At 38.1% G+C, this 12,298-nt stretch overlaps 1 protein-coding gene across 11 annotated transcripts in view; it reads right to left on the bottom strand.

The window, feature by feature from the left end:
• The window catches only part of DMD (dystrophin), a 1,302,935-nt gene that overhangs the window by 781,291 nt on the left and 509,346 nt on the right, over window positions 1–12,298 (bottom strand). For all 11 annotated transcript variants that reach the window (XM_086766697.1, XM_086766715.1, XM_086766672.1 and 8 more), the window contains 3 exons: window positions 8,512–8,631; window positions 1,944–2,045; window positions 1,732–1,839 (listed from right to left, as the gene is read on the bottom strand). In XM_086766697.1, the coding sequence (XP_086622823.1) occupies window positions 1,732–1,839; window positions 1,944–2,045; window positions 8,512–8,631 (330 nt within the window). The remainder of the gene's footprint in view (window positions 1–1,731; window positions 1,840–1,943; window positions 2,046–8,511; window positions 8,632–12,298) is intronic.

Below are 12,298 nucleotides of genomic sequence, written 5' to 3'. Positions count from 1 at the left end.
ATGGGACCTGATGAGATGCATCCCAGAGACCTGAGGGAATTGGCTGATGTACTTGCCAAGACACTCTCCATGATATTTGAAAAGTCATGGAAGACAGGTGAAGTCCCTGCTGACTGAAAAAAGGGAAAATTCCACTTATTTTTCAAAACGGTAGAAAGGAGAACCCTGGGAACTACCAACCTGTCAGCTTCACCTCTGTGCCTGGGAAGATCATGGAACAGATTCTCCTAGAAGCTGTGCTATGGGAGGTTTGACACAGCCAGCATGGCTTCACCAAGGCCAAGTCCTGCCTGTCCAACCAAGTGGCCTTCTATGATGGAGTGACTACATCAGTGGACAAGGGAAGAGCTACAGATGTTGTCTATCTGGACTTCTCTAAAGCCTTGGATACAGTACCCACAATGTCCTTCTCTCTAAATTGGAGCGATATGGATTTAATGGATGGAGTGTTTGGTGGATGAGGAATTGGCTGGATGGTCACATACAGAGGTCAACGGCTCAATGTCCAGATAGAGATCAGTGACAAGTGGTATCCCTCGGGTTCATATTGTGATCAGTATTATTTAACATCTTAATCAATGACACAGACAGCAGGATCGAGTGCACCCTCCGCAAATTCACCGACGACACCAAGCTATGTGGTGTGATTGACACTCTGGAGAGACAAGATGCCATCCAGAGGGAACTGGATAAGGTTGAGAAGTGGGCCAATGCAAACCTCATGAGGTTCAACATGGCCAAGTGCAAGGTCCTACACATGGGTCAGGGCCATCTCCAGTATCGATACAGCCTGGAGGAAGAAGGGATTGAGAACAGCCCTGAGGAGAAGGACTTGGGTCTACTGGTGGATGAAAAGCGGGACATACACTGACAATGTGGGCTCACAGCCCAGAAAACCAACCCCATCCTGGGCTGCATCAAAAGAAGCATGGCCAGAAGGGTGAGGGAGGTGATTGTCCCCCTCTATTCTGCTCTTGTGAGACCCCACCTGGAGTACTGTATCCAGCTTTGGAGCCCCCAAAATAAAAAGGACGTGCACCTGTTAGAGGGAGTCCAGAGGAGGGCCACGAAGATGATAAGATGGCTCTAGCACCTCTCCTATGGGGACAGACTGAGACAGTTGGGGCTGTTCAGCCTGGAGAAGAGAAGGCTCTGAGGAAAATGTATAGAGGTCTTCCAGTACATAAACGGGGCTTATAAGAAAGATGAGGATAAACTTTTCAGCAGAGCCTGTTGTGATAGGGTAAGGCATCATGGTTTTAAATGAAAAGAGGGTAGATTTAGACTAGACACAAGGGATAATTTTTTTACAATCAGGGTGTTGAAACACTAGCACAGGTTGCCCAGAGAGGTAGGAGATGCCCCATCCCTGGAAACATTCAAGGCCAAGTTGGATGGGGCTCTGAGCAACCTCATCTAGTTGAAGGTTATTCTATGATTCTAATAAATATGTCAATAGTATCAATAAATAAACTTTCAGTACAAAAGTATATATATGCTAGTTCAGTTATAAACTTTAGACTGAAAAGATCACCAGAGAAAATATCTGTACCTATTGTTTCCTCTATAAGCAAGGCCATGGACCAACCCATTCCACCCACGTGATACAACATCCATTCACAAACAGCTGTTCTGTTAAAACGTATTTTCTGAGAGTGGGATAAAGCCACCTGCACTCAGACTCACAAAGGAGAAATTTGAGCATAAAACAGGAGAATGAAGAATACATACAGTTAATTTACGTAGATTGGTCATAATTTCATTTTGATCTTTAAAGCCAGTTGTATGAATTTTGCTCACAGCATCCTCTTTCTCAGTAAGCCATGCATCAAAAAGGCACTGAAATACAATTTGAGAGAAGAGAATTAAAAGGCTTCAGTCAGGCCTTTCCTAGTGCAATTTTTTGAAGAACATTCCAACTTATAACTGCTAAAAGTACTCGCCTGCTCTTCTGCAAAGTGCTGCCATTTCCGAAGAATATCCTGCAGAAGGACCCATCGGTCTTCTGTCCATCTGCAGATGGCTGCCCACCGGTTTCCAAAGTGCTAGAAATAAAGAAATACACAACAGAAGTTTGCATTTGTTTCCATTTTTTAAAAACAAGGCAATTGGTTTTTCTATGGCATTACAAATTTCCAAGAAAACACTTTCATAATTAACTTTTTACTGTCTTAAGCCCGTAAAAGGTGTTTCATGTCACACTGAAATGGATCTTACCACCAGTTATAATAAAACTATATGAAAAAGATTAATTACATTTAGTTTCATTTTTCCTGAATCTGATTATATTTCCAGTTTAGCTCAAGACAGTCTCACCCTCTCTATCTTCCTTTTTCTCTAAATCCAGAAGATAAGCCAGCAGATCTGCAGTATGTAGTACTCAGTTCAGCTTTTTATATTCAATTAAACTTTTTTTTTCACCTTGACTGCTTTGCTTGCCAATTACTAGTTCAAAAATCGTAAGCATATCCTTTCTCATAGCTCAGATGCTTCTAATCTGAACCCTAACCTGAGACTGTCTTTCCTAGTAATTCCCACAATTTAGAATAATTATTATTAGTTAACTACTCCAAAACACTGTACATGATTCAATGAAGTAATAAGAAGTAGCTTCTTGTTATTCTTTATCAAGGTCCAAGCCTAAGTACTTATTTTTTCCTATATGCTCTTTCTTTCCACTATCATAGGAGAAAAATCTCTTAATTTCTAAAATTTTATATATACAGATGGTGAGGCGAATCACATTTGGTTGGTTTGGTGCCTGATTTACACTGAAGTTTATGGATACTAATCTTGCATCTTAAAAATACACTTCAGTTTTTACTGAAGTATTCATAAATAATTCCAAAGTTAGGCTGCAAAGGTTTTGGCACCTCTGATTTAAATTAATATTTTTAGAAAAATCTTTTCATGACCAGACATATCTCAATTGGTAATGCAGGTGTAGATCAGAATAAATTATACTGCACAAACTTAACCAAGTGTTTGCACTTGCCTGAGATTTTGAATTCACATACAAGCCAAATACAAGGTCTTTGACAAGAAAAATATTTTGTTCAAACAGGATCTCTAAAAAAAAATGTATTTTCATAGACTTTACATTTTTCTAAACAAAATTCCATTTTTAAAGTGTGCAACACCATGTATTATGTAAGCTCTTACATCCTCACCTTGCAAAGGGACTTAGGTAACGGATATATACTTATATATACACGCATGGATGCAGAGGAAACCTTGGAGTTCATGGAAACATAGACTAATCTACACAAACAAATAACAAACTATCTATTATTAATTTAATAATAATTAATATTAAATAATCATTAATCAATTACAAATATAATAATTCCATGGCATGGAAAATGTTGAGATAAATTGAAAAATAATATTTAAATGGATTATATTTTTCTTTTCTTTATAATAACTTCTCAAATACTAGTTAATTAATACAAATATTTATTTTTCTAAACTCTTTTCAATGAAAACACTCTAAATATTCTCTATTAAAATAAAAAGCAAACCAAACTGAATTTGAAGTATACCACCCCATACAATACAGCACCATATTAGATACTTGAAGTAGGAATACCTACAAAGTTCACCCTGGTGTGAGCTATAGACTCAGTCCTAGGATCATTAAATCTACACTTACATGGCTCCATTCCTACCACCACCTGCAATTCACCACAGTTCCTTATGAATACATACCATACATAACCACCCACTGTCAGGCAAACACACATACTGAATGTCCTGGCCATTGGTATACAACCATCATTTTCCTTGATATCTGCCACAGCAATAGCAACAAGCACATGCATAGGTGTACTGTCACGTATGTTCTCAGTTAGTTAATTTCTTTATATGTGTTAGTATATTGTCTTTGACTGCTTAAATCTGTTATGCTAATCATAGACTAAGCCTCAAACTAGTTTTCTATCTTTATGTCTATGCTACTTTTTATATCAGACCAATGATTTTTTTTGTCTTAATAGTTTGTCAAGACATTTTATTTTAATAAAATAAGTAAAATGACTACGTAACTGCACTGATAAAAGTGCATCATAACAACCATGACACTAGGATACACTGTTTGGTTGAACTGGTTTAAGACACAAAGATTCAAGTCAGAAATACCATGTCAGGACGGTCTATTTATAAAGTAGACATTGACTACTAAATCAAATGGTGCTCAACTTTACCTCATTATTAACATCAAAATAATAGTTGATGCTCCAAATAGCCCATTGGATGCCCAAAAACTCAGACTGCACCAAGGGTTTTGTTCCTAACCTCTGGGAAAACAAGTCTCTAGAGAAACTGACTGAATCCATACTAAAAAGTAAAATGCCCTCCTTCTCCCTTGAAATGCCTCTTTTACAACCCTGGTTAGAATTCTCAGATAAATTTGCATGTAAAAAAAAATTTTTTTAATTGAGATAACTCAAAGCATATTCTTTATGACTACAAAAAGCAGAAGATAAAACACTCCTAGTCTGCAAAAAGGTCAAAGCAAGGAAACATGAGAACAGGAGAATACAAGTAAAACAAACACAACACTTGGGAACACCAGAGTATAAGAAGTGAAATAATACGCTTCAAGCCTGCAGCTAAAAAAAGAGTTTTTTGAAAGATGCTTTTCTAATAAAGTAAGAGTATCCAATTAAAGTACTGAAAAATAGTAGAAATACAGTTTTATCTACATGTAAAATATTTTTTTAAAGAAATATTTAGCACATTCACAGAATTTCTCCCATGTAGCAGTAAGCAGTGTGCGTAGTCCTTTAACATTCCTCACTTATTTTGACATATTTTTACAAGAACTACCCATACATCAGCTTCAATCAAAGGATAGTACCCTGAATAATATGAATATATAACAGCCAGTGTAAATTACACTCTCGGCTCCTTTCCCTCGGCAGGGGAAAAGGCCATCAAGAAGCATTTGATACATCTAATGCAGATCTCTTTCCAGCACAGACCCTGACCCCTGAAGCCCAGGGAGGGCTCTAATTTGAGCTAGCCCACAATAGTATTTAAGGGACCTATTGTCTGTTGGGTATAATTAGAGATAAAACTCCCAAATGTCTTGGCTTCTGTATGTCATCCAGCCATTTCTCTGGGCTGAAGACAATTTCCCACACTTCCTGAGAAAAAAAGAGTCAGACTACTGATTGGCTAGTATAGTCCTCTGATTTTGCAGCACTAACTACAGATTCGAGCCATACGCAGCAGCAGCCTTTTTTGGTAAGGCTCTGGATTGAGCCTAATGGGATCTAGGAGTCACAAGTGTAAGTAGTCAGTTCTTAGCAGCAGCATGAATAGAATGAACCTCACAACATGTCACACACTGATATGTCAAGTAATCAATGTTATGTAAAAGTAGTTTTAACACTCACACTCACCTAGGCTAGCTGCAATCTCTGAGACTACCTTAGGGAAACGACTACTTGTAAGAAAAACATTGTAATTGTGTTTACTCTTACTTTTCCAAGCAAGGTTAAGTTTTCTATGGCTTATTTATTACAGGGGACACTTTTGGCTTCTATGTTGTTAACTGTCTCTTAAACAGTTTTAGGTTATGGTTGTTTGTTTTTTGGTTTTTTTTGTTTTGTTTTTTTTTAGTATATGCAATAAATCTTAAGAGCTTCTACAACATTCATTTGAAGCCGGTATAAATTTTTGTCATCCCTGTGGAGAGTTTTAAAATCTTCAAATGACATTTTAATGGCTTTTAAAGTTGTTTTATACAGATATATGCATAAATATATAATTATATAAATACATATTTATATGTAAGAAATTATTTCAGGAATCATCGTCTCAATCCTTTCAAAAAAAGGAAGGCATAACTGAACTGCATCTGTTTGGAAAATGCAGCCTTGACAACTACATAGCAATTTCTGTTCACTTTCTTCCAAATCTGATCCTGACTAGTATCTCAGGCAGCCTTATTAAGCTCTTTTGTCTAACAGTGCATGCTCTTATTTTTTTCTACTTTTGAAAGTCAGACTGGCAAATACATAATCAAGCTTTGAACTTTGCTCCATTGTGCTTTTTGTAAAATGCTCTAATGGTGTGCCAACCAACACATCATATCTCCCATGCTTATATCCAGTTTGCAAGTGACATGAAAAAAATAAAATAAGATAAAACAAAATTTAAACAATGTTTCTGTACACTCCAAAAAGGGAGATGTAACATTTTACTAGGATAGTAGGTGGACTGTTGTAATTCAGTTCTTCTGGGCATAAAAGTATGAAAATTTGCACACATTCCAAACATCCTAAATCCAACAGTTTTATTTCTTGAAGGCGCACAAGTCCATGTGACCTCATGAGATGCATCCGCAGGTCCTGAAGGAACTGGCAGATGAAGTTGCAAAGCCACCGTCCGTCATATTTGAGAAACCATGGCAGCCTGATGAAGTTCCCACTGACTGGAAAAGGGGAAACATAATCCTCATTTTTAAAAAGGGAAACAAGGAAGACCCATGGAACTACAGGCCGGTCAGCCTCACCCCTGTGCGTGGCAAGGTCATGGAGCACATTCTTCTGGAAACCCTGCTAAGGCACACGAAAAATAAGGGAGTGCTTGTTTACAGTCAGCATGGCTTCACTAAGGGCAAATCATGCCTGACCAGTTTGGTGGCTTTCTATTACAGGGTTATAGCATCGGTGGACAAGGAACGAGCAACTGATGTCATCTACCTGGACCTGTGCAAAGCACTTGACACTGTTCCACTGAACATAATACAAGGAGCTGGCAAGAAATTCTGGAAGGTTAAGACTGTCTTGAGGACACCACAATTCTGACACTTAAGAAGAATTTAAAAGGAAGCAATAATTGAGAAATCAGTAGAGGCTGCATTGTTACCTTGGCTGGGTTCTGCTCTCTAAGTGACTAAGAAGCTGCAGTAAAGAAAACAGATTTATTTTTCAAGTGGCAGCGCTCAGCATCTTAGCCAAATATGTACTACCTGCTCTAAATTCTGGATTAATTACCTATTTACTGGTTTTAGTACCCAAATTAGCTAGATTCAAGATTGTACACATATCTGTCTGCGCTATAGCTATACCTTCCATCTGAACATATTGATAGCCTCTCCTGAGAAACCTTGGGTTTTAATGATTCAAAAACCAGAAACTTTTTTATTTTCTTGTGCAATGAAGCAAAATGAAAGAAGATTACTTTCTTCCTGCTGAAAGAGTAAAACAGAAGGAATCTTGGTTGTAGTACTGCCATACTTCTTGAGCAGTGACCCTGGAGATCTGACCACCAACACAGGAGCCACTTCCTTGATTTCAATCAATGTATCTCAAAACTAATTATTAATTTAAATTCATTCAGAAGTTACAGTAAGAGCATTGCAACATAAATAATACAGTAAGAGCAACTTTTTAAAAATACCAGTGAAATACTGAACTTTCTCATAATAAAAGCTGATGTTTGAAAAATTTTTAGAACATCTTGGCTGCTAACTTTATAAAAACGTATCCCCAATGTGTCATTCTTTTAAAGATACTCAAGTAATTATATTTAGAAAATTGAATATATGGAAATTTTTTTATGTTGATTGTTTAGACTTCGGGTCAAAACACAATTTAGAACAGGTTTGGATTGCAAGTATGTTGCTGCTAAGTTCTCCCAGTTCTAGTACTCCAGGAAGCCTTGTCATAAGAATCCTAAATTACAAACCATTGTAAAAAACATGTATACTGAAGAGGATACACACTGAAACAGAGAAATGATACTAAGGACAGACTGACATGATCCCTTAATTTCCTAGGAAACACATCCATGAGAAACTAATTCGAAAAAAAATGATGACAAAAAAAATATTTTTAGAAAAAAATAGCTTACCTTGATACCCATTATTTGTCTACACAAATATGATACTGTACAATTTCACAATTTGGTTTTGCTTATTTTAAAAAAGTCCTACTTCAATTTTGTGGGACCATATTGCCATTAAAAGACACACATACTTGGCGTTATTTAAAATGAATGTGCCTTTAAGCACTTGCCAGTGGATAATAACACTTTATGTTACTATAACACTAAAATATACCACATATATAAAAAAAGTTTCCCATCAGAAGAAAAATTTCCCATTCTCAATAACTCATACTCTGGTGAACTGTGTAGATTTTTACATGCAATATCCTTCTCCTCAAGCACAACAGAGAATCATGTTACTTCTATCAGGAGTAATGAAGTACAGTTAAGAAATAAAAGACAAACACTTGTCCTGGCATAGATAAAACAGGTTGACACTGAAGGAATAAAAAAAAAAAACACGAGAAAGTTGTTCTCAGATAGTTGTGTTTTTTTTTTTTTAATACATGCATTTATCCATCTATGCAAAAGCCACATCCTACAGAAATATTTAAGAACATCCTCAGAAATATTTCCTGAGTTACACCGAATGCTACTAGTAGTTCTTCAACCTTATTAACACTTAATGCCACTGATAGCTTTTTCTCTGAGAGACAGAAGTTTAATTGTTACCTGAAGCTGCTGCTCCAGTGCAGCAGTAGCTCTGTCTCCACTGTTTTCATCCACCACCACTACCATATGGGTTAGAGAATTCACCTTCACCTGTTCCTGTTCCAAATCTTCTTGAAAGGCCTGTAATAAAAGCATATGTGTTAGAAAATGTGTTCCAAATGAAGAAAGTGCTGTGTTGGAGTCTCACTGACTGATTAACAAGCATGACTAACCAACTACAAGAACCTTATGCTCCTATTGCTCTCAATACCAAGTAATTTAAATTTAGTTACCTTAGCATTTATATGCTAATAGAAGCATATTGGGGAGATTTCCATGCCTTTCACAGAAATAGCTTACTGTTACTCACACACGAATCCTAACTCTTGATATAATATTTCAGACTAAAAATTTGACTTGAGAAAGCATTTGCTGAGTTGATATAGCTGACTTCAGGTATAGCATATACACATATCAAATAGCCTGCAAATTTTTAATAGCCACTGGATTATATTTTGTACTTCATATTATCTCATTAAAATATTTTAATTTTGCAAAAGTTATCAAAATATTAAAATTATATATTTTTCATTAAACAATCACATCCTATCTTCAGCTTAGCACTCCTACAACATTAATAAAATAGGATCAAAATACTCAGGAAATTACTTAAGATTAAGAAACACATGCAGCACCCTTGTTTCACTTATTGCAGAAACAAGGAAACAAAGTGAGAGAGGCACTTCATGATTTATGAATGTCTGAGGAAGAACTTTCTTGCCCTTTTAGCTTTGGTACCCAGTTCCTGTAAAACGGATGACAATCTTTTGCTGAGAAATTCTAAACTGCTAAATGTGAAGAAGCTTCTCTCAAATCTGCCCAAATTGGTATTTGAATAATTACTAACCTTGCCAAATTTCTACAACTTCTCACATCTCTCTGATTCCCCCCGCCCCCAATTTCCCAGGCTTCATGTAATGCATCGAATCAACTGTTCCCGCCCTCCTCACAGCGCACAGAGAAGTACAATGGAAGTCTATACATCCTAACTCTTCAGATAACGGTTTACAGTATATTCACTGTACACTTAACTTACATCACAAAAAAAAAAAAATCTGAGGTATTGTGAGGTACTGTAACACCACAGTAACACCTCCTTGGCAGGTTTCAGTGTCTCCTCTTACTTTTTTTTTTTTTTTTTTCCCCTTCTCATTTGCCGTGAAAGATGGAATCCCTACTTTGCTATAGTTTGTTAACAAAACCAACTCAGCTCCTGTCAGGCACTAGAGAACTGAGCAGTCAGACTTATTTGCTCCTTCCTTTGCTGAGATGCAGCAAGAGGACAGGTGTCTGGTTCTGGCTTAATTTTCACAGGAAGCTTCCCGTACCAGCCTGTGTCTTGGCTGTGGAGAAATTGCCTCAGGAGTTGTTACAGCAATTCAAAGAGGATAGGTCCTACTCCCTACCCGTACAGACCAGTATCTCAGCTATTAGGAGCAAACGTTACCCTGCACAGGAGAGATGGTACATGCAGTGAGGTTCCTTGTGGTTTACCCTGCCTGACCAAGAAGAGGACACAAGCAAGTGTGACCGGAAACCTACCTCAGCCCTAGAGACATAAGTATGTAGGTTCTGAGGAAGAACAATTGCAAATGGAAGTTCTTTCAGGAAAATCACTGCTCCAGTCTCCAATGGGCAGTTCTCTAGACAGAGTAAAAGGGCTGATCTTACCTCTGATCCTATGGAAGGGACTTCTGATTCGTATTTACAATAAATTAATATTGAATACTATGACCAGGACTAGAGGGGCCCCTCCTCCAGCCAGGTGGAGGAAAGGGACAACCAAGTTTACTGGACTGTGTGGGTTTGATGGCCTGGACCATCAGACCCACAGGAGTACAAGGCTCTGTAGACACCAGTGCACAGTGTACCCTAATGCCATCAAGCTATAAAGCATCAGAATCCATCTGTATTTCTGGAGTGACAGAGAGATCCTAACAGGCAACTGTACTGGAGGCTGAAGTGAGCCTCACTGGGAATGAATAGTAAAAGCACTCCATTGTGAATGGCCCAGATGTTCCGTGCATCCTTGGCAAAGACTATCTCAGTAGAGGGCATTTCAGGGATGCAAAAGGGTATCGGTGGGCTTCTGGTATAGCTGTCTTGGAGACGGATGACATTAAACAGCTGTCCACCTTGACTGGTCTCTCAGAGGACCCTTCAGTTGTTGAGTTGCTGAGAGCTGATGAACAACAGGTGCTGATCACTATCACAACAGTGCACCAGTGGCAATATCACACCAACTGAGACTCCCTGATTCCCATCCATAAACTGATTCATCAACTGGAGAGCCAAGGGGTGAACAGAAAAACACTCACGCACCCTCTAACAGTCCCATATGGCCAGTACGAAAATCTAACAGAGAATGGAGATTAACAGTGGAATACTGAGGCCTTAATGAAGTCACATCACCATGGAGTACTGCCATGCCAGATATGCTAGAACTTCAATATGAATTGGAGTCAAGGGCATCCAAGTGGTATGCCACAGCTGATATCGCTAATGAGTTTTTCTCCATCCCTTTGGCAGCAGAATCCCAGCCATAGTTTGCTTTCACTCAGAGAGGTGCCCAGTACACCTGGAATCAACTTCCCCAGGGGTGGAAACAGCTGCACATTGGGCTCCAAAAAGGACTGTCACAGTTTAGCCCCACTCAGCAGCTAAAATATCATGCAGCCACTGACTCATTCTTCCCTCCTCACTCCCCTCAGTGGGTTGAGGAGGAGAATCAGGAGAAAAAGAAAGGCAAAACTTGTGGCTTGGGATAAAAACAGTTTAACAGAGCAATGAAGGAAGACAAAACAGAGGAGAAAAAAACTCCAACACAATAACAGAATATACTAAGCACATGATCCACAGTAAAATAGCTCACAGTGAATCCTGACACCCAGCTTGCTCCCAAGTAGCAAAAAATCCCCTTGCTGCCACCCTCACTTTATATACTGAGCATGATGTCACATGGTATCAAATACCCCTTTGGCTAATTTCAGTAAGGCATCACAGCTGTTGGCTAATTTATAAGCTATCCCAGCTGTGTCCCCTCCCACAATTCCTGCTAAAATTAACTCTATCCTAGCCAGAACTGGGAAAAAAGGCAACAAAGATGGAAAGAGGAGGAGCTAAAGAAGTGTTGGTACTGAAACATCAAGCCACAGAGAAGGCAATATTAAATTTCTTTTAATGATTTTTCTTACCTATCTATCTCCAGCCTTATAGGAGTATATTAACAAGCAAATGTATGTTTTTAACTCACAACAGTTAACCACTGTTTCATATTACCGAGTTCTGTGTTGTCCTTGAAAGAACCCCTCATCCCACTCCGCTGAAAAATAACCCCAAGGTATCCAGGATGACATCCTGCCTGACACATGTTTAAGGTATCTTTAACTAGCTTCAAACCAGCAGAAGAATACGGGAAACCAAAGTCCTGGATTGTGTTCTCAATACTTCAGCAGAGTGTGTTCTAGTGATTAGTACACATATAGTATGATAGTCACAATCTGAAAAACAACATAGCTAACCACATATGACTTGTCACAACAGAAACTTTGACTGTGTTACAAACTATGTCGAATTTCACCATACCAATTTTTCTGCTGCTTTTTCAAGTAGAGTAATTCACTTAGATATGAAGAACAACCCCTTGCTGAAGATAAAGGGATGCATTTTAAATATCTTTGGTAAAACATCTTACGTTTATTTGAAAACTAAAAAATTAAATATAATGTGGCTATAGGCAATAGGAAAG

The sequence above is a fragment of the Chlamydotis macqueenii genome, chromosome 1 (genome assembly GCF_036417535.1).
Source record: "Chlamydotis macqueenii isolate bChlMac1 chromosome 1, bChlMac1.mat, whole genome shotgun sequence".
In the NCBI taxonomy this organism is placed as follows: Eukaryota; Metazoa; Chordata; class Aves; order Otidiformes; family Otididae; genus Chlamydotis; species Chlamydotis macqueenii.
This window is presented reverse-complemented; position numbering and strand designations above follow the sequence as displayed.